This window comes from Rhinoraja longicauda, chromosome 19, assembly GCF_053455715.1.
Source record: "Rhinoraja longicauda isolate Sanriku21f chromosome 19, sRhiLon1.1, whole genome shotgun sequence".
Taxonomy (NCBI): Eukaryota; Metazoa; Chordata; class Chondrichthyes; order Rajiformes; family Arhynchobatidae; genus Rhinoraja; species Rhinoraja longicauda.
The window spans coordinates 27,208,665-27,229,876 of NC_135971.1; the positions used below are offsets into that span (position 1 = coordinate 27,208,665).

The 21,212-nt window shown below is 46.2% G+C and overlaps 1 protein-coding gene and 1 pseudogene across 1 annotated transcript; both read left to right on the forward strand.

Annotated features, from left to right (window-relative positions):
* The first annotated feature begins 1,818 nt into the window (after positions 1-1,818).
* Positions 1,819-2,655, forward strand: LOC144602911 (uncharacterized; annotated as a pseudogene).
* A 7,858-nt stretch (positions 2,656-10,513) lies between these two features.
* On the forward strand, positions 10,514-11,347 carry LOC144602993 (uncharacterized). The gene has a single exon (XM_078416115.1). The coding sequence runs from the start codon at positions 10,514-10,516 to the stop codon at positions 11,345-11,347; it is 834 nt and encodes a 277-aa protein (XP_078272241.1).
* Positions 11,348-21,212: the final 9,865 nt, after the last annotated feature.

Below are 21,212 nucleotides of genomic sequence, written 5' to 3' on the forward strand. Positions count from 1 at the left end.
GAGTCAGGGGGGTTACCCCGTGTTGGCGCTTGTCGAACTTCGTGCAGCTTGGAGCTTCCCGACCTCGGTCTCAACCCGAGACTGCGAGCTACTTGATGTTAAAGTTCGCAGGTCGCGGTTGCAGCGCCGTTCCAGGCAAGGCATCGCACGCTCAAATGGTAAGTCCACGACCGTGGGGGCTCAAAGACAGTCCCGGGCAAAGCATTCAGTTCCACAATGTTAGGCCGCAGAGCGACGTGAGATGCGATCCGGGAAACAATCTAATCTCCGGCAAGGTAAGAGATCGAAAAAAAATATTTCGCCCGACTCCCTCCCCCACCCCCAACGTAAAACAAACCAGAGAACATTAACACATAAAACTCACCAAAATTTGTTTTTAAATGGACGAAAATGATAGATAGATCGTAGGCGAGGCTGCCATCGAAGCGCCATCCGATAAGATGCCATATGGATGAGTTTACGACCAGCCAGCGGTATTTCGCAAGTAGAAAGACATCGGAGCTCGGGACCGCAGAGTAGCACAGCTCGTGTTTCCATATCGTTTTGTCCAGGACAACGTGATTCATCGGTCAGCTCTAGTTTCTTCCGCATTCTAAAGATTCTGGAGTTCTGGTTCCTTCGCTCAACACGTCCTGGTTTGAAGGTAAACTGGATTCTGTAATTTATTCCACTGCGCAGGGAATGGATGCGATTGTTGTAAAAAATGGACCTGGTGTGAAGGGGTGATAAATGATCGGCAGGCCTAGATGTGCCTGGGAACTGTTACCATGTTATGTCAATCACTCAAACAAAGGCAAGGCATTGAAGCCAAAGCAAGGCAAGGCATTGAATAGAATTCGGTGAACTCAAGGCAAGGCATTGTCGGGAAGGCAAGGCAGGAGTCGATGGCAAGGCTTTGACGGCATCGCGTGGGAAGGCATTGAAGGTAATGCATCAAAGGCAAGGCAGGTTATTGATGGCATGGCATTGAAGGCAAGACAAGGGAATGTCTCTGAACTGAATTCATTGAAGTCACGGCAGGGCCTTCTGGGGGAGGCATGGCAGGCGTTGATGGCAAGCCTTTGACGGCAGCGCAAGGGAAGGCATTGAATGCAATGTATTAAAGGCAAGGCAAGTCATTAATGACATGGCATTGAAGGCACGACAAGGCAAGACATTGAATGCAATTCATTGAAGTCAAGGCAAGGCATTGAAGGGAAGGCGGGGCATTGAAAGAAAAGCAAGGCATTGAATGGAACTCATTGGTCAAGGCAAGGCATCAAAAGGCAAGGCAGAGCATTGAAAACAAGGCAAGACATTGAAAGCAAAGCAAGGCAGTGAATGGAATTTATTGAAGGCAAGGCATCGATTGGACGGCAAGGTATTGAATTAGACAATCAGTCACGCAGGCAAACCAACGTGCACACAGGTAAAAGGTTGAAATTCCACACAAACAATTCCAGTAATCAGTATCGAACCTGCGACGCTGGAGCTATCAGGTAGCAGCGTTACCGCAGTCCATTTGCTTTGATGGAAAAGGGTGGTACAAATTGTACGCCTTATGAAGCAGATCCGGTCGGAAATGAAGGTTAAATGAGGAGTTATTTGGGTGCAACATTTGTAAGTGTGACCATTCCCCTGCCAAACATCTCGATACGAGATGGAGAATCAAATAATCCACTCACTTTCAAACGACGAAGTGTCAAACTAACGTGCTCGTGGAACAATAAAGATGGTCATTATAATTTGGTCTTTTCTACAGCTAACACGTTGGCAATCGTCATTCTCTCGCGGGGAAAGTGCGGCCTCTCCAAATGTATCACCCGCTACCTGGTATCCATGGCCGCAGCTGATCTAATGGTTCTGATCTTCGAGGTAATTCTCTCCGAGATGTCCGGTGCCTATTATCCGTATTCATTCCTGAACTTATCTCACATTTGTAAGCTCCGTATTTTGTTTAATTGAATTTCCATTGATTGCTCTGTCTGGCTTACGGTGACTTTCACCTTCGATCGATTTATCACTATTTGTAATCAGACTTTACGAGCAAAATATTGCACTGAGAAAACTGCGGCGTTGGTAATAACAGTAACATGTATCTTAAGTATTGTACAAAATATTCCAGTGTATATTTTCCTCGTACCTCTGTACATAATTGACAACGTGGCTTGGTACTGTTGGATACCATCAGATGTCTACACCACATCGATAGGGGCAGCACTTTCCGTGTTCGAATCCATTGTAACCCCAGTTGTGCCAATTTTACTGATTATTCTCCTCAACGCCCTGACAATCAAACACATTATACACGCCAATAGAGTGAGGAGCGGTCTCCGACGGGACAAAAAGGACGAGAGCGGCGCCGATCAAGAGGTGGAGAACCGAAGGAAGTCCATCGTTCTATTGCTGGCCATATCCGGTAACTTTGTATTGCTTTGGATGGTGACCTTCGTGTGTTACATGAGTGTAAACATCCTAGACGTTAATCTTTTAGGGTCAGATTACAACGACCCATTTACCATTGCAGAACTGTCGGGATATATGCTGAGAGCTCTGAGTGCCTGCACCAACACATTTATTTATGGGGTGTCCCAGAAAAAATTCAGGGATGAATTAAAAAATGTGATTAAGAGCCCATTCGTTTTCTTTTCCAATTCAATAAAGTGTCTTCAATAGCACGGTGAATCTGAAAATCCCTTTCGAAATTGCGTCTTCTTCTACATTGTGTTATTGCATCTTACTCTCCGAGCGGCCGTTCCTATCATTCAGTCAATGTCGACCGTTAGGATAACTCTTTCAGTCAATTTAACATACGCACACCCATTCAATGTATCCGAAGACAGTCATAAAATGCCGACGTAACTCATCGGGGCAGGCAACATCTTAGGAGAGTGGTAATTGGTGACGATTGGCGTCGAGACCCTGTTTTGAAGAAGGGTCTCGACCAGAAACGTCACCCAGTTCTTCTCTCCAGAGATACTGCCTGCCCCTCTGAGTTACTCCAGCTGTTTGTGTCCATCTTCCGTTAAAACCAGCATCTGCAGCACCTTCTAACTCATTCAATGTATCCCTTTGAATTGCACTCAAATGACCATTGATGCTACAACAGCCCTGCGTCATCAGGGCCGGATCATAGAGGAAATATACTCTGTCAACTAATAGAGTCGTTGATGCGTGGAGGGGATCTGGTGCCCACGAGATAAATCCCCGTGGTTGCAGGGAGAACATGCACAATCCACACCGCATCAGAGGGCAGGACCGCAAGGAGGAGTCTGCAGGTGCATCATCTACAGGTAGATAAGGCGGTCATTACACAATAACGGCATTGGTTGTTGACTACAATACGTGACACAACATGGCAATTATCAGGATAGATATCTTGCTAGAATTAAATCTGCATCTAATTGCTACGGATAAATCTGTACAAAGTAGTGCGACGGATAATTTACTGTACTTTAACCCAAGTACCTGGTGATGTTCGTTTAGCAACGAATGCACAAGATGCTGGAGTACCTCTGCGGGTCAGGCAGCGTCTATGGGGAACATAGGTATCTGTCGTAATAACAAGGAACTACAGTAGATTGTTTATACCGAAGATTGACACAAAATGTAGAAGAAATTCAACAGGTCGGCCAGCATATCTCGACAATATAGACAGGTGACATTTCTAGACGGAAAACTTCTTCAAATTGAATAAGATTTCCGACCCGAAAAGTCGCCTATCCATGTTCTAAAGAGGTGCTGCTGATCAGTTGGGTTAATCCAGCATTTTCTGACTATCTATAGATTGGTGACGTTTCCGGTGGGGACCCTTATCAGACACAGTAACTTCCTGACATACAGTATGATCGCAATGAGCTAATTTCACTCTTACCAAGGTTACAGTGACATTTGAAGGCACGCTGATAGAGTTGTCGGCTCACAGCGCCAGATGCCCGGGTTCGATTGTGTCAGGGAGTGCTGTCTGCATGCAGTTTGCATCCCGGTTTCCTCTCACATTCGACGGATTTGTGAATTTTGTAGGATATTGACGTCTGAAAATTGCCCCTAGTGTGTAGGGATTGGACGTTACAGTGGGATAGCATAGATCTAACCTCACAGCAAGGCCGATACCACGAAGATGTCGCCGCTACCCGCCACCACCACAACCAAGTCGTTTGCTCCTTATCAAAGAGTCATAGAGTGATACAGTGTGGAAACAAGCCCTTTGGCCCAACATTCCCACACCGGCCAACATGTCCCACTACACACCTCACACGTGCCCGCGCTTGGTAATATCACTCCAAACCCGTCCTTTCCATGTACCTGTTACCTGTTCCATAAACGTTGGGATAGTCCCAGCCTCAACTATCTCATCTGGCAGCTTGTTCCATGCACCCACCACACTTTGTGCGGAAAAAGTTACCCCTCAGTTTCTAATTAAATATTTTACTCTTCACCTTCAAGCTTAAAAATATCGTTCTTATAACGGTGTCCATAATGAACACAATATTCTAAATGCTGTCTCACCAACGTTTTATACGTATAAAACGTATACAATTATTAAGGGGTTGGACACTTTAGAGGCAGGAAACATGTTCCCAATGTTGGGGGAGTCCAGAACCAGGGGCCACAGTTTAAGAATAAGGGGTAGGCCATTTAGAACAGAGATAAGGAATAACTTTTTTAGTCAGAGAGTTGTGAATCTGTGGAATTCTCTGCCTCAGAGGGCAGTGGAGGCCAATTCTCTGAATACATTCAAGAGAGAGCTATATCGAGCTCTAAAGGATAGCGGACTCAGGGGGTATGGGGAGAAGGCAGGAACGGGGTATTGATTGAGAATGATCAGCCATGATCACATTGAATGGCGGTGCTGGCTCGAAGGGCCAAATGGCCTTCTCCTGCACCTATTTTCTATTGTCTATTGTCTATACGACTGCAACATGACCTCCCAACTTCTATACTCAAAACTGTAACTGGTGATGGTCAAAGTGCCAAAATCCTTTTTGATCAACTTATCTACCTGCATATCGACCTTCAAAGAAAGATGCACCTTCATTCATAGATCCCTCTGCTCCACAACACTCCCAAGACGTCTGCCATTCAATGTATAGATCCTGCCCTTGTTAGACGTACCAAAATGCAACACCTCACTCTTCTCTGTATTGAATTCCATAATCCATTCGCAGCTCACCGGTTCAATCGATCCAGATCCTGCTACAATCTTTCACAATCATCTTCACTATCTGCAAAACCAACCACTGATGGTCCAGTTTTATACTGCCGTTTTAGAGTCTGTCCTCACCTTCTCCATCATGACCTGGTTTGGCTCAGCCACCAAACATGAGAAGTGGCGGTCGCAGCGCATCATTCGATCAGCCGAGAAAGTTGTTGGCTGAAAACTTCCCCCATCAACAACTGTGCACTGTAAGGACCATGAAGTGAGGGGGTAAGATCATCTCTGACCCCTCTCATCCTGGCCCCAAACACTTTGAAGCACCTCCCTCTGGAAGGCGACTCAGGACTGTCAAAGCAGCCGCAGCCAGATATATATAACGTCTGGCTGCGTCATTTTTCCCCATGAGCAGTAGTTCTACTCAACAGCCAAATGTGTGTAGCCTCCTTTTGCTCTGGTATTTCATTCCATACATCACATTTTTAAATTATAATGTTTTATTTTTAATTGTCTACTGTATATCGTCTTGTTACTTGCCAGCAAGGCACCAAGCCAAATTCCTTGTGTGTGTACATAAACATAGCACAAAAAGTAAGGACATTTGTGTTTGGTAGATTATTTCTTTGTTGTAACAATACTTCTTGGCAATAAATCTTATACCGTTGGAAAGCCTGTTTATTTCCCTTTTAAATGGTGCCACATTTGTAACGAACATGCATTTGTGGGATGAGCAGCAGAGCTGAGTATATGGGTTGCGCCGATGAAACATTTGCCAAATCTCTGCCAATGCCAAACAGCTTATTCTGCCATTGACTCTTGTTCGGTGTTGTTTGGTGGATTGGATGATTGAAGTCTGAAGAAACAAGATATATTGGCAATTTAACAATTTATTCATTTAATAAACAGGAGCCACAGTAGCGTGTGGAAGAACCATACACAGCCATAACAGCCTGGCACCTCCTCCTCATGCTGGTCACCAGCCTGGTCACACACTGTTGTGGGATGGCATCCCATTCTTGTCAGCACCTGGGGGTACCAGAAGCTCAAAACAAGAGTCAATAGCAACAGCAGAATAAGCTGTTTGGCATTGGCAGAGAAGATTTGGCAAATTTTTCATGGGCGCAACCCATATACTCAGCTCTGCTGCTCATCCCACAAATGCATGTTCCTTACAAATGTGGCACCATTTAAAAGGGAAATAAACAGGTATAAGATTTATTGCCAAGAAGCATTGTTACAACAAAGAAATAATCTACCAAACACAAATTTCCTTACTTTTTGTGCTATGTTTACTTGGCTAATAAAATGTATTCAATTCAATTCCATTCCATTCACTTTTGTATCATCGGCAAACTTGCTAATCTTGCCCGGGATGTTCTCATCCAAACCATTGATGTAGATGACAAAGAGTAACGGGTCCAGCACGGTACCCTGAAGCACACCACTAGCCACAATGCTCCAGCCTGAGAAGCAACCTTCCACCATCAATCCGTGCTTCTTTCCATATAGGAAATATGCTATCCATTCAGCTATCTCTCCTTGGATCCCAAGCGATCTAACCTTCCAAAGCAACCTACCATGCGGAACATTGTCGAATACGTGCCTGAACCTCCCCATCTTAGCAAGTACCCGTCCTGTTCCAGGCCGGATTTACTGACAGCTTTCTCCGCCGCTCCTATTTCGTGCCAGCTGACCGCACCGACAACCCTTGCCTGCAGTCCGTCACCTGAGTGGGGGGGAGGGCAGCCATTGACTCAGCTGACCCTTGACTCTGCACCGACCACTAACAGGCGGGAAGCATTAGTTCATCCCGGTTCGAGCCATTGGTCCCTGCGGGGGTTCCACTTTGCCAGAACCGGCAACATCACATTGACTGACACCCTTGTTGAATCTATGGGGTCCTGCTAGTCCCATTGCCAACAAGGAACCTCGGTCCTGGGATCACCTTCACATTACACCTCATAGTCCCTCCGATCTCACCCCCCATCATTTCTCCATAGCACTTCACCCTCGACCCCTATCCCTCTACCCTGCTGACCACAGCTGTCCCCTTGGCGTCTTTTCACTATCAACCTGACCTCTCCCTTTCAGAAGCAAAACCGTCAGTCCTCAACAGAAGCCTTACTGTTTTACTCCTGTGTTCAGATGTCAATGAGCTCTCCCCCCCCCCCCCCCACCCCCAAGACCCCCACACCACTATCCCCAGCCGGCATAATATCGAGCTATTCTTCCGGAGCTCACGTCACTGGGCCTTTACCTATGGCAAGAGGGCTCGCCGCAAAGTTACGGCACACTGTCCCGTCTCCAACATTTGTCTCCACTTTTGTCTCGTTACTTTTGGTCTTTGTTACTTAGAACCGCCGCCGCGAAATCATTAGTGTTGATTTCTCCACAGCCGAAACCCACGCTGACCCCACCTCTCTCAACGCGCAGCTCTCCTCTCTCTAATAACCGGAAATTGTCACTAAACTCGCAGACAAGCCGAGCACGAGGCCGTCATCGCTCAGCCTGTGTCTGATCCAATCGCCTCCAGTGGTCTCTTCCCCACAGTCTCCCCGCCATATTCCCCAGGCCCGCACAGTCCGTTTCCATCTCCTTCCCAAGATCCACTAAATTGCAGACGGGTTTTACTCCCATTAACTGGGTAATTGTGCATTTTGGGAGATCAATGCAAGGGGGAGGTACAGTGTTGGTGGCAAGAGGGATATGAGCTCTGGTGTGTGGGATGGTAATATGGTCCAGATCCATAGTTCCCGAAAAGGAGGAATACAAGTGACTAGAATGGTAACGATGCCTTTTGGTATGCGTGCAGTCATTGGTCGTGCTTTGAATACAAAGGTCTGGAAGTTATGATACTGGCAGACAACACCTTGGGTAGGTCACATGGTCAGGAATGTGTGCAGTTCTGCTCGCCCCCTTGCAGCAATGGCTTGAAAGCTTCTGACTGCTGCAGAAGAAATTTAACAGTCTGCTTCCCAAATTGGACAGCATTGACAACCAGGAGAACCAGGACAAACTTGGAATGCTTCCTCTGGAATGCCGAGGGTTTAAAGGAGACTTGGTAACACAACGCTACGAGAGACATTGATGGGATAACTAGTCATGAAAACGTTCTCCACTGTGGAGGAGATTGTGGGGCACATGGTTAATGTGAAATGGTCAGAGTTTAAAGGATTTACGTGAGCACGTTTTTGTGCAGAGAGTGGCGAGTGCGTGGAACATGATGCTGGGGATGGTGGTAGCATCAAATGTAGAAGTAGCAGCAAGAGGCTTTTAGAAAAGCACACGGGCAAGCATAGATAATTCAACGTTACTTTACTGTGGGGAACTGAGAATGGAAATTGAATAGGAAGTGTTTAGAATTGGAATCATTACTACAAATATTTCTATATTCCTTAAAATAATAATATAGTCTTTATTTCAGAGAATAACCAACTTTGCTGGCAGTTATTACGCAATTCTATAATTAAAAATAGCAAACGTGACGTGACTAACTTTGTTTGTTCAAATGACTGACACTAATCTCAATTAATTTGCCTGGATGAGGCTTCAAATGGTTTCTCTGGAGAATGTGCTACTATCGTTTTAAAGCAAGCGACCTGTCATACCACTGGCAGGACACGCGGATCATCTCTGGGCATGAACGGGCCTGTAGTCAACCAGGTAGAAAACGTTTTCTACCCTATCCTTGTCGTCATTGGTGTTCCTGGTAAGTCCTTTATAATTCTTTGCCGATATTGCGCCGTCTAGACATTACTGTTAAAAATAGATGTGCAATTTCTTATTGCTTGAGTTACTGAAACAATTGTTGACACCTAAAATCTAAAATACACAATCGCATCTATGGTGGGTAGACCCAGTGCGGCGTTTACAGGCACATCAGTTCTAAATTATCCCAGCTCCTCGTTCACTCCTTGCGCACGAAGGACAGTTTTATTACGGAGGCGAGTTTACCTACAAGCCCGCATGTATTTCGGATGAGGGATGAATCGGTACCACCTGGAGGAAACGTGCAGATCGTGTCAGATTCACACAGACCGGGTTGGTCTCTGCTGGCTTGCTAACATCTATGTCCCTGAGGCCAATGCACTGGCGACAACGTGTATGGATCGGTATCCGACCAGCCAGCTCTATTTCGCAAGTAGAAGGACACCGGAGCTCCGGCGCACATAGTAGCACAGCTCGTGCTTCTGAATCACAGCGCCAAGGAACCGGGTTTGATCCTGACCTCCAGCGTTTTCCTCCGGACAATGTTGACTCATCCATCAGCTCTTGTTTCCTCCGCATCCCAAATATCCGGGATCTATAGTTTTCCTCCACAACCCTTGTTGGTAAACTGGATTCTGAAATTTCTTCCACTGTGCACGGAGTGGATGCGATTGTTGGAAAAAATGGAACTGGTGTCAACGAGTGGTAAATGATCGGCAGGTCGTTGTGCCAGGGAACTCTCACCATGCTGTTTCAATCACTCAATCAATCAAAAGCAAGGTAAGGCAAGGCATTGAATGCAAGGGAAGGCAGGCGTCGATAGCAAGGCTTTGACTTTAACGCACGGGACGGCATTGAAGGCAATGCTTCAAAGGCAAGGTAAATCATTGATGGCAATGCATTAAAGGCAAGGCAAGTCATTGAACGCATGCATTCAATACAAGGCAAGGCATTGAATGCAATTCATTGCAGTTAAGGAAAGGCATTCCAGGGGAGGCAGGGCAAGGCATTAATCGCATGCATTGAAGGCAAGGCGTTGAATGCAATTCATTGACGTCAAAGCAAGGCATTGCAGCGGAGGCAAGGCAGGACATTGAAAGTAAAGCGAGGCATTGAAAGCAAAGTAAGGGATTGAATGGAATCAATTGAAGGTAAAGCATGACATTGTAGGGAAGGCAAGGCATGGAACCAACGTGAACACGGGGAGAAAGTGCAAACTCCACACATATGATTCCAGTAATCAGAACCGAACCTGGGACGCTAGATCTAACGGGAAATAGTCACTATTGTCCATCTGCTTTGAGGGAGAAGGGTGGTAAGAATTGTACGCCATGTAAAGCAAAATGGGCCGCAAATGAATGTTAACAGAGGCGTTATTTGAATGCAACATTTGCATTTACATGCGCATCCTGAAATCAATCTGGGATTGATACTGAGGAATCTGAGGGAGGCCATTTCTCTCACCGTCGACATCTGTGCCCAACATCTCGCGAGATACAGAATCAAATAATATACTCACGTTCCTATGAAGTGTCAAACTAACGTGCTCCTTGAACTATCAGAGATGGTCATTTTAATTTCGTCTTTTCTACAGCAAACCTGTTGGCAATCGTCATTCTCTCGCGGGGAAAGTGTGGACTCTCCAAATGTATCACCCGCTACCTGGTATCCATGGCCGTAGCTGATCTAATGGTTCTGATCTTCGAGGTAATTCTCTCTGAGATTGCAGCTGACAATTCTTCGCATTCATTCCTCAACCTATATCATATTTGTAGGTTGCGTATTTTTTTTAATTGTGTTTCCATCGATTGCTCTGTCTGGCTAACGGTGACTTTCACCTTCGATCGATTTGTCACTATTTGTAATCAAAATTTCCGAGCAAAATATTGCACTGAGAAAACCGCGGCTTTGGTGATAGCAGTGACGTGTATCTTAAGCGTTATTCAAAATATTCCACTCTATATTTTCCTCGTACCTCTGCACACAATTGACAACGTGCCTTGGTACTGTTGGGTGTCATCAGACGTCTACACCACACCGATATGGGCAGCACTTTCTGTGTCCGAAACCATTTTAACCCCTGTTCTACCAATGTTACTGATTATTCTCCTCAACGCCCTGACAATCAAACACATTATACACGCCAATAGAGTGAGGAGGGGTCTCCGACGGGACAAAAAAGACGAGAGCGGCGCGGATCAAGAGGTGGAGAACCGAAGGAAGTCCATCATTCTGTTGCTGGCCATATCCGGTAACTTTGTACTACTTTGGATGGTTACCTTCGTGTGTTTCATGAGTGTAAACTTCCTAGACGTTCATCTTTTAGGGTCAGATTACAACGACCCATTTACCATTGCAGAAGTGTCTGGATATATGCTGAGAGCTTTGGGTGCTTGCACCAACACGTTTATTTATGGGGTGTCCCAGAAGAAATTCAGGGAGGAATTTAAAAATGTGATTAAGAACATATTCGGTTTATTTTCCAATGCAATAAAGTGTCTTTAATAGCACGGTAAATGTGAAAATTCCTTTCGAATCACGGCGTCTTTAAAATTGAGTTATTGCATTTTACTGTGCGAGCGGCCGTTCATGCCATCCATTCAATGCCGATCGTCAGTAAAACCACTTCAGCAATTTATCCTACGACCTCCCATTCAATCTTCAGAAAATAGACACAAAAAGCTGGAGTAACTCAGCGGGACAGGTAACATCTAAGGGAAGATGGATTGGGTGACGTTTCGGGTCGTGATGCTGTCTGAAGAAGGGTCTCGACTCGAAACGCCACCCATTCCTTCTCTCCAGGGATTGTGCCTGTCCCGCTGAGTTACTCCAGCTTTTTGTGTCCATCTTCCGCTAAAAGCAGTATCTGCAGTTCCTTTCAAAACATTCAAGGGAATTTATCCCTTTGAATTGCACTCAAATGAGCACTGGGGCAATTTGCTCTGTCAAATAATTGCGTCGTGGGGTCGTGGAGGGGATCCGGTGCTCACGAAATAAATCCCCGCGGTGACAGGGACAACATGCATCTAATTGAGCGACTGATAATTTACTGGTTTTACCCAAGTACCTACAGATGTTCGTTTACGTAAAGAATGCACAATATGCTGGAGTACCTCTGCGGGTCAGGGGGATATAGATAGCTGATGTAATAACAAGGAACTACAGAGGATGGTGCATACCAAAGATTGGCGCTAATTTTTGAAGAAATTCAACAGGTCAGCCAGCATCTCTTGACACCATAGATAGATGACATTTCTGAACGGAAAGCTCCTTCAGACTGAATAAGGTCTATCCATGTTCGCAAGAGGTGCTGCTGATCAGCTGGGTTAATCCAGCAATTTGTGACAATCTAGAAATAGGTGACGTTTCGTGTCGGGACCCTTCTCAGACCCATTAACTTCCTGACATGCGGTATGTTCGCAATTAACCAATTTTACTCTTACCAAGATCAAGGCGACATTAGGTAGAACGGTGATAGAGTTGTTGGCTCACAGCGCCAGATGCCCGGGTTAGATTCTGACAGGGATTGCGCTCTGTCTGCTGTTTGCATCCCTGTTTTATCGGACATTACATAGATTTGTGAATTTTGTTGGATATTAACGTCTGAAAATTGCGTGTGTAGGAATTGGATGTGACAATGGGATAAAATAGATCTAGTCTCAATCCGAGCCGGGACCACGAAGATGTCGAGGCCACCGGCCACCACGACCACATAGTCCGCCCCTTCTTATCTTGGAGTCGTAGAGTCATGGTGTGCAAACAGGCCCTTCGGTCCAACTTGATCACACCGGCCAACATGTCCCAGCTACACTACTCCACCTGCCTGCGTATGGTGCATGTCCCTCCAAACATGTCCTATCATGTACCTGCCCAACTGTTTCATCTACAAGCTCATCCGGGAGTTTGTTCCATACACCCACCTCCCTTTGTGTGAAAATGTTACACCTCAGATTCCTATTAAATATTTTCCCCTTCACCTTCAAGTTTGACAATATCTTTCCAATAACATGGTGCCCATAACTGAACACGATATTCTAAATGCGGTCTCAACAACGCTTTATACAACGGTAATATGACCTCGCAACTTCTGTACTAAATACTGTGACTGATGAAGGCCAATATGCCAAAAGCCTTTGTGACCACCTTATTTAACTGCAACTCAACCTTCAAGGAGCCAGCACTCCGAGATCCCTCTGCTCTACAACACTCCCCAGAGGCCTACCATTCACGGTGTAGGTCCTGCTCTTGTTAGACGTCCCACGATGCAACACCTCACATTTCTCTCTATTAAATTCCATCAATCATTCCTCAGCCCACCTGGCCAATGGAACCAGAACCTGCTACATTCTTTCACAACCATCTTCACAATCTGTAAAATCACTCACTTTTGTATCATCAGCAAACTTGCTAATCTAGCCCGCTATGTTCTCATCCAAAACATTGATGTAGATGATAAACAGTAACGGGCCCAGCACAAGATTCTGAGGCCCACCGCCAGTCCAGTCTGAGAAGCAACCTTCCACCGTCACTCAGTGCTTCCTTCTATGTCGCAAATTTGCTATCCATTCCGCTAACTCTCCTTGGATCCCATGCAATCTCACCTTCCAGAGCAACCTACCATGCGGAACCTTGTCGAATCATATGTGACCTCCCAATCTTCACCATCACCGGGTCGGTTCCAGGCCGAACCTACTGACATGGACGCACAGTTTTCTCCGCCGCTCCCATGCCGTGCCAGCCGACAGCACCGAAGACCCTTGCCTGCAATCAGTCTGCCGACGGGAGGCAGCCATTGCCCCAGCCGATCCTTCACATTGCCCCGGCCACCAACAAGCCGGAAGCATCGGCTCATCCCGGTTCCAGCATCTGTTCCTTGCGGGGATCCACGCTGTCGGATCCAACATTATCACGTTGACTGACTTCCTTGCTAAATCAACTAGCTCACGTTTCTCCCACTGCCAACATGTCAGTAATGGTACCACCAATACACTACTCCAGAGAGCCCCTCCATTCTCAACCCCATCATCTTCCCACAGAACTTCACACTCGATACCTCGATCCCTCGATCCCTCTGACGACAGCAGTCCTCTTGGCGTCTTTTCAATATCACCCTGACCACTCCCTTTCAGAAGCAGAACCGTCGGTTCTCCACCGGAGCCTTACCTTCCTACCCCTTTGCTCAGATATCAATGATCTCCAGCCCCCCCTCTAACCCACCCCACCCCCACTCGCACCTTCCCACCCCTCCACCACCAGGCCCGCAGCCATTATACCAAGAGGTTCTTCTTCCGACGCTCATTTTACCGTGCCTTTATCGACGGTAATGGCGCTTTGCCTCAAAGGGACGTCACATTTTTCCGTCTCCAACATTTCTCCTCCACTTGGCCTCATGCTGACGGCCTTCTCCCCACACTGGTCTTTGTTATTGGGAACTGACGACGCGAAAGCAACAGTGTTGAATGCTTTACTGCCTTGGCCCACGCTAATCTCACCTATCTCAACGCACAGCTCTCCTCTCGATTAACCATAATCCGGACATTGTCACTAAACTCGCAGACAAGCCGAACACGAGCCCATCGTCGCTCAGATTGTTTCTGATCCACTCGCCTCCAGCTATCTCCGCTCCATAGCCTCCCACCCTTGTTCCCCATTCACGTTTCCATCTCCTCCCCAAGACCCACTAAATTGCAGACGGATTTTAATCCCAGCACAGGGGAAGTTTTGGATTTTGGGAGGTCAATGTGCGGGGCAGTAATAAGATCGATGGCAAGAGTCTTCGCAGCTCTGCTGTGTGGAATGATGGGGTTCAGATCCATAGCTGCTGGAAAGTATACATACGAGTAGATAGAATGGTAAAGATGCCGTTTGGTATGTTTGCCTTCATTTGTCGGGCTTTGAATACAAAGGTCAGAAAGTCATGATCCAGCTAGATGACACTTTGGGTTGGTCACATGTTACGGATTGTGAGCAATTTTGCTTGCCCCTTGCCGAATGACTTAGAAGCCTCTGAATAAGTACAGAAGAGGTTTAACAGACTGCTTCCTCGATTGGACTGCATCGGCTACAAGGAGCAGCTGGACAATCTTGGATTGCTTCCTCTGGAATACCGAATGGTGAAAGGAGACCTGACATTACAAGGCTATGAGAGCCATTTGTGGGTTCGACAGTCATAAACGTTCTCCACTGTGACGGGGATTGGAGCGCAGATGGTTATAGTGAAAGAGTCAGAGTTTTAAGGATATACCAGAGCAGGTTTTTGTACAGAGAGTGGCGAGAGCCTTGAACGCGATGCCGGGGATGGAGGTGCAGCAAATGTAAAAGTTACAGCAAGAGGCTTTCAGATAAGCATATGGGTATGCATAGATAATTTAACATTACTTTACTGCAGGGGACTGAGAATGCAAATAGAAAAGGAAGTGTATGGAATAGGAATCATGACTTATAATTATCTCTGTATTCTATAATATAATAATATAGTCTCTATTTTAGAGAACAACCAACTTTGCCGACAGTTATCACGCCATTCTATTATTAGAAGTAGCGAACGTGATCAGACTAACTTTGTTTGTTCAAATGACTGACACTAATCTCAATTAATTTGCTTTGATTAGGCGTCATATGGTTTCTCTGGAGAATGTGCTACTATCGTTATAAAGCAAGCGACTTGTCATACCACTGGCAGGGCACGCGGATCATCTCTGGGCATGAAGGTGCCGGTAGTCAACCGGGTAGAAAACGTTTTCTACCCTATCCTTGTAATCATTGGTGTTCCTGGTAAGCCCTTTATAATTCTCTGCCGATATTGCGCCGCCTAGACATTACTGTTAAAAATAGATGTGCTGTTACTTATTCCTTGAGTTACTGAAACAATATTGACACCGAAAATCTAAAATACATAATCGCTTCTATGGCGGGTGGACCCAGTGCCATGCAGACCGGCACATTAGTTCTACGTTATCCCAGTGTCTCATTCACTCCTTGCGCACGAGAGACATTTTTTTTTACGGGGGTGAGTTTACTTGCAACCACGCGGGTATTTCGGATGAGGGGAGATTCGGTACCACCTGCAGGAAACTGACTTGGCCACATGCCGAACGTATATGGTTCACACAGACCGCGTTGGTCTCTGCTGGGTTCTGTGTTCTATATTCTCCAAGTGTTCCCTGTCCTGTGATCGTAAATGGCTATCATAAAGTTATTGGAAATGAGCAATTAATCGATCGAATTGCCGCTGAAGTAGACGATCCCCTGCCACGGCATATCATATTCACCGGTTCTGTCGGTCGCCGACTAATTAACATGTGCCTGCAGATGTTGTGTGATAACAATATCCAACCGGTGCAAATACTTCTGAATCTATTGGCGCTGTTCACAAAACCAGGACTGTAGTAATTCTCCATCTCCAAATAGAAGCGGACTGATCGCAAATTGGACGAACACAGCCCCTACGATATCGAAGGCCGATTCACTGGCGACAACGTAGACAATAATCATAATCATCATAATCATACTTTATTAGCCAAGTATGTTTTGCAACATACGAGGAATTTCATTTGCCATACAGTCATAACAATAAAAAGCAACAGAACGCACAAAATACATTTTAATATGAACATCCACCATACTGACGCCTCCGCACTCCTCACTTTGATGGAAGGCGAACTAAAGTTCAATCTCTCCCTGCTTTGTCCTCCAGCAGTCGGTGGCCTCGAACCTTCGGTTTACGGGCCAATGCCGTAGCCGCCGACCGGGCCTTCCTCATCGGGGCGATCAAGCTCCTGTGTCTGGGGGTTACCCCGTGTCCGCGCTTGTCGAACTTCGCGCAGCTTGGAGCTTCCCGACCTCGGTCTCAACCCGAGACTGCGAGCTACTTCGTTCCAGGCAAGGCATCGCACGCTCAAATGGCAAGGCCACCCCGCGGGGGCTCAAAGACAGTCCCGGGCAATGCCCCCAGCTTCACGATGTTAGGCCGCAGAACGACGTGAGATGCGATCCGGAAAATAACCTAATCTCCGGCAAGGTAAGAAATTGAAAAAAAGTTTCCCCCGACCCCCTCCCCCACCCCCCACATAAAACAAACCAGAGAACATTAACACATACTTTTAAAACTCACCAATTTTTTAACAAATAGACGAAAAGGATAGACAGACTGGACGCGAGGCTGCCATCGAAGCGCCACTCGGTAGGATGCCATATGGATGAATTTACGATCAGCCAGCGCTATTTCGCAAGTAGAAAGACATCGGGGCTCCGGACCGCACAGTAGCACAGCTCGTGCATCTGTATCATAGCGCCAGAAACCCGGGTTTGATCCTGACCTCCAGCGTTTCCCAATTGGAGTTTGTCCGTTTTGTCCAGGACAAAGTGATTCATCGGTCAGCTCTAGTTTCTTCCGCATTCTCAAGATTCTGGAGCCCTGGTTCCCTCGCTCAACACGTCCTGGTTTGAAGGTAAACTGGATTCTGTAATTTATTTCACTGCGCAGGGAATGGATGCGATTGTTGTAAAAAATGAACCTGGTGTGAAGGGGTGATAAATGTTCGGCAGGCCTAAGTGTGCCTGCGAACTGTTACCATGCTGTGTCAATCAATCAAACAAAGGCAAGGTAAGGCAAGGCATTGAAGGCAAAGCAAGGCAAGGCATTGAATGGAATTCGGTGAACTCAAGGCAAGGCATTGTAGGGAAGGCAAGGCAGGCGTCGATGGCAAGGCTTTGACGGCATCGCATGGGAAGGCATTGAAGGCAATGCATCAAAGGCAAGGCAGGTTATTGATGGCATGGCATTGAAGGCAAGACAAGGGAAGGCTCTGAACTGAATTCATTGAAGTCAAGGCAGGGCCTTGTAGGGGAGGCATGGCAGGCGTTGATGGCAAGCCTTTGACGGCACGCAAGGGAAGGCATTGAATGCAATGTATTAAAGGCAAGGCAAGTCATTAATGACATGGCATTGAAGGCACGAGAAGTTAAGGCATTGAATGCAATTCATTGGAGTCAAGGCAAGGCATTGAATGGGAAGGGAAGGCATTGAATGGAACTCATTGGTCAAAGCAAGGCATTGAAGGGAAGGGAAGGCAGAGCATTGAAAACAAGGCAAGGCATTGAAAGTAAAGCAAGGCATTGAATGGGATTTATTGAAGGCAAGGCATCGAATGGACGGCAAGATATTGAATTAAACATTCAGTCACACAGGCATACCACCGTGCACACAGGTAAAAGGTTGAAGTTCCACACAAACAATTCCAGTAATCAGTATCGAACCTGCGACGCTGGAGCTATCAGGTAGCTGCGTTACTGATGTCCATTTGCTTCGATGGAAAAGGGTGGTAAACATTGTACGCCTAATGAAGCATATCCGGTCGGAAATGAAGGTTAAATGAGGCGTTATTTGAGTGCGACATTTGTAAGTGTGACCATTCCCCTGCTGAACATTTCGATGCGAGATGGAGAATCAAAAAATCCGCTCACATTCAGACGACGAAGTGTCAAACAAACGTGCTCCTGGAACAATAAAGATGGTCATTATAATTTAGTCTTTTCTACAGCTAACACGTTGGCAATCGTCATTCTCTCGCGATAACAGTAACATGTATCTTAAGCATTGTTCAAAATATTCCAGTGTATATTTTCCTCGTACCTCTGTACATAATTGACAACGTAGCTTGGTACTGTTGGATACCATCAGATGTCTACACCACATCGACAGGGGCAGCACTTTCCGTGTTCGAATCCATTGTAACCCCTGTTGTGCCAATTTTGCTGATTATTCTCCTCAACGCCCTGACAATCAAACACATCATACACGCCAATAGAGTGAGGAGCGGTCTCCGACGGGACAAAAAGGACGAGAGCGGCGCGGATCAAGAGGTGCAGAACCGAAGGAAGTTTATCATTCTATTGCTGGCCATATCCGGTAACTTTGTACTACTTTGGATGGTTACCTTCGTGTGTTACATGAGTGTAAACTTCCTAGACGTTAATCTTTTAGGGTCAGATTACAACGACCCATTTACCATTGCAGAACTGTCGGGATATATGCTGAGAGCTCTGAGTGCTTGCACCAACACGTTTATTTATGGGGTGTCCCAGAAAGAATTCAGGGATGAATTAAAGAATGTGATTAAGAGCCCATTCGTTTTCTTCTCAAATTCAATAAAGTGTCTTCAATAGCACGGTGAATCTGAAAATTCCTTTCGAAATTACGTCTTCTTCTACATTGTGTTGTTGCATCTTACTCTCCGAGCGGCCGTTCCCATCATCCAGTCAATGTCCACCGTCAGGATAACCCTTTCAGTCAAGTTAACATACGCACACCCATTCAATGTGTCCGAAGACTGTCACAAAATGCCGACGTAACTCAACGGGGCAGGCAACATCTCAGGAGAGGGGGAATTGGTGACGTTTGGCGTCGAGACCCTGTTTGAAGAAGGGTCTCGACCAGAAACGTCACCCATTTCTTCTCTCCAGAGATTCTGCCTGTCCCTCTGAGTTATTCCAGCTGTTTGTGTCCATCTTCCGTTAAAACCAGCATCTGCAGCTCCTTCCAACTCATTCAAAGTATCCCTTTGAATTGCATTTAAATGACCATTGATGCTACAACAGCCCTGCGTCATCAGGGTCGGATCATAGAGGAAATATACTCTGTCAACTAATAGAGTCGTTGGTGCGTGGAGAGGATCTGGTGCCCACGAGATGAATCCCCGCGGTGGCAGGGAGAACATGCGAAATCCACACCGCATCAAAGGACAGGAACGCAAGAAGGAGTCTGCAGATGCATCATCTACAGGCAGATAAGGCGGTCATTACACAGTAATGCCATTGGCTGTTGACTGCAATACCTGACACAACATGGTAATTATCAGGATAGATATCTTGCTCGAATTAAATCTGCAACTAATTGAGCGACGGATAATTTATTGTACTTTAACCCAAGTACCTGCCGATGTTCGTTTAGAAAAGAATGCACAAGATGCTGGAGTACCTCTGCGGGTCAGGCAGCGTCTCTGAGGAACATAGATAGCTGACGTAATAACAAGGAACTACTGTAGATTGTTTATAGCGAAGACTGACACGAAATGACGAAGAGATTCAGCAGGTCGGGCAGCATCTCTCGACAATATAGAGAGGTGACATTTCTGGATGGAAAGGTTCTTCAGATTGAATAAGATTTCCGATCCGAAAAGTCGCCTATCCTTGTTCTCAAGAGGTACTACTGATCAGTGGGTTACTCCAGCATTTTGTAAATATCTATATATAGGTGACCTTTCGGGCAGGGACCCTTATCAGGCACAGTATCCTCCTGATAGATAGTATCAATTAACCAATTTTACTCTTACCAAAATCAAGGCGACAATTGTTGGCAGAGTTGTTGGCTCACACCGACGGATGCCCGCGTTCGATTCTGACAGGGAATGCTGTCTGTGTGCAGTTTGCATTCCGGTTTCCTTGCACATTCGATAGGTTTGTGAATTTTGCAGGAAATTGACGTCTGAAAATTGCCCCCAGTGTGTAGGGATTGGATATGACAGTGGGATAACATAGATCTAGTCTCACTCCGAAGGCAGAACCAGGAAGATGTCAACGGCCTCCTAGTCTGCCGCTCCTTATCACAGTCATAGAGCGATACAGCGTGGAAACAGTACCCGCAGAGGTACTCCAGCATTACAACGCGCCCGCACCGGCCAACATGTCCTAGCTACACCAGTCCCACCTGCCTGCGCTGAACCACATCCCTCCAAACCTGTCCAAACAAATGTACCTGTCTAACTGTTTCATAAACGTTGGGATAGCCCCAGACTCAACTACCTTATCTAGTAGCTTGTTCCATACACCCACCACCCTTTGTGTGGATAAAGTTACACCTCAGATTCTTACTAAATCCTTTCCCCTTCACCTTCAAGATTGACAATATATTTCCTTCAACATGGTGCACGGAACTGAACACAATATTCTAAATGTGGCCTCACCAACGTTTTATACGACTGCAACATGGCCTCCAAACTTCTATATTCTGTGACGGATTAAATGCCAAAGTGCCAAAAGCCTTTTTGACCAACTTATCCACCTGCGACTCGACCTTCAGGGAACCATGCAGTTCCATTCCTGGATCCCTCTGCTCTACAGCACTCCCCAGAGGCCTACCATACACGGTGCAGGTCTTGCCCTTGTTAGACGTCCCTAAAAGCAACATTTCACACTTCTGTGTATTAAATTTCATCAATTACTTCTCAGCCTATCGGACCAGTGGTTCTAGATTCTGCTGCAAACTTTCACAACCATCTTCACTATCTGCAAAACCGCCCATGCGATATAACATTCCAGAGCAGCCCGCCATGCGGAACCCTTTGGAATCCTTGTCTGTACCTCCCCTTCT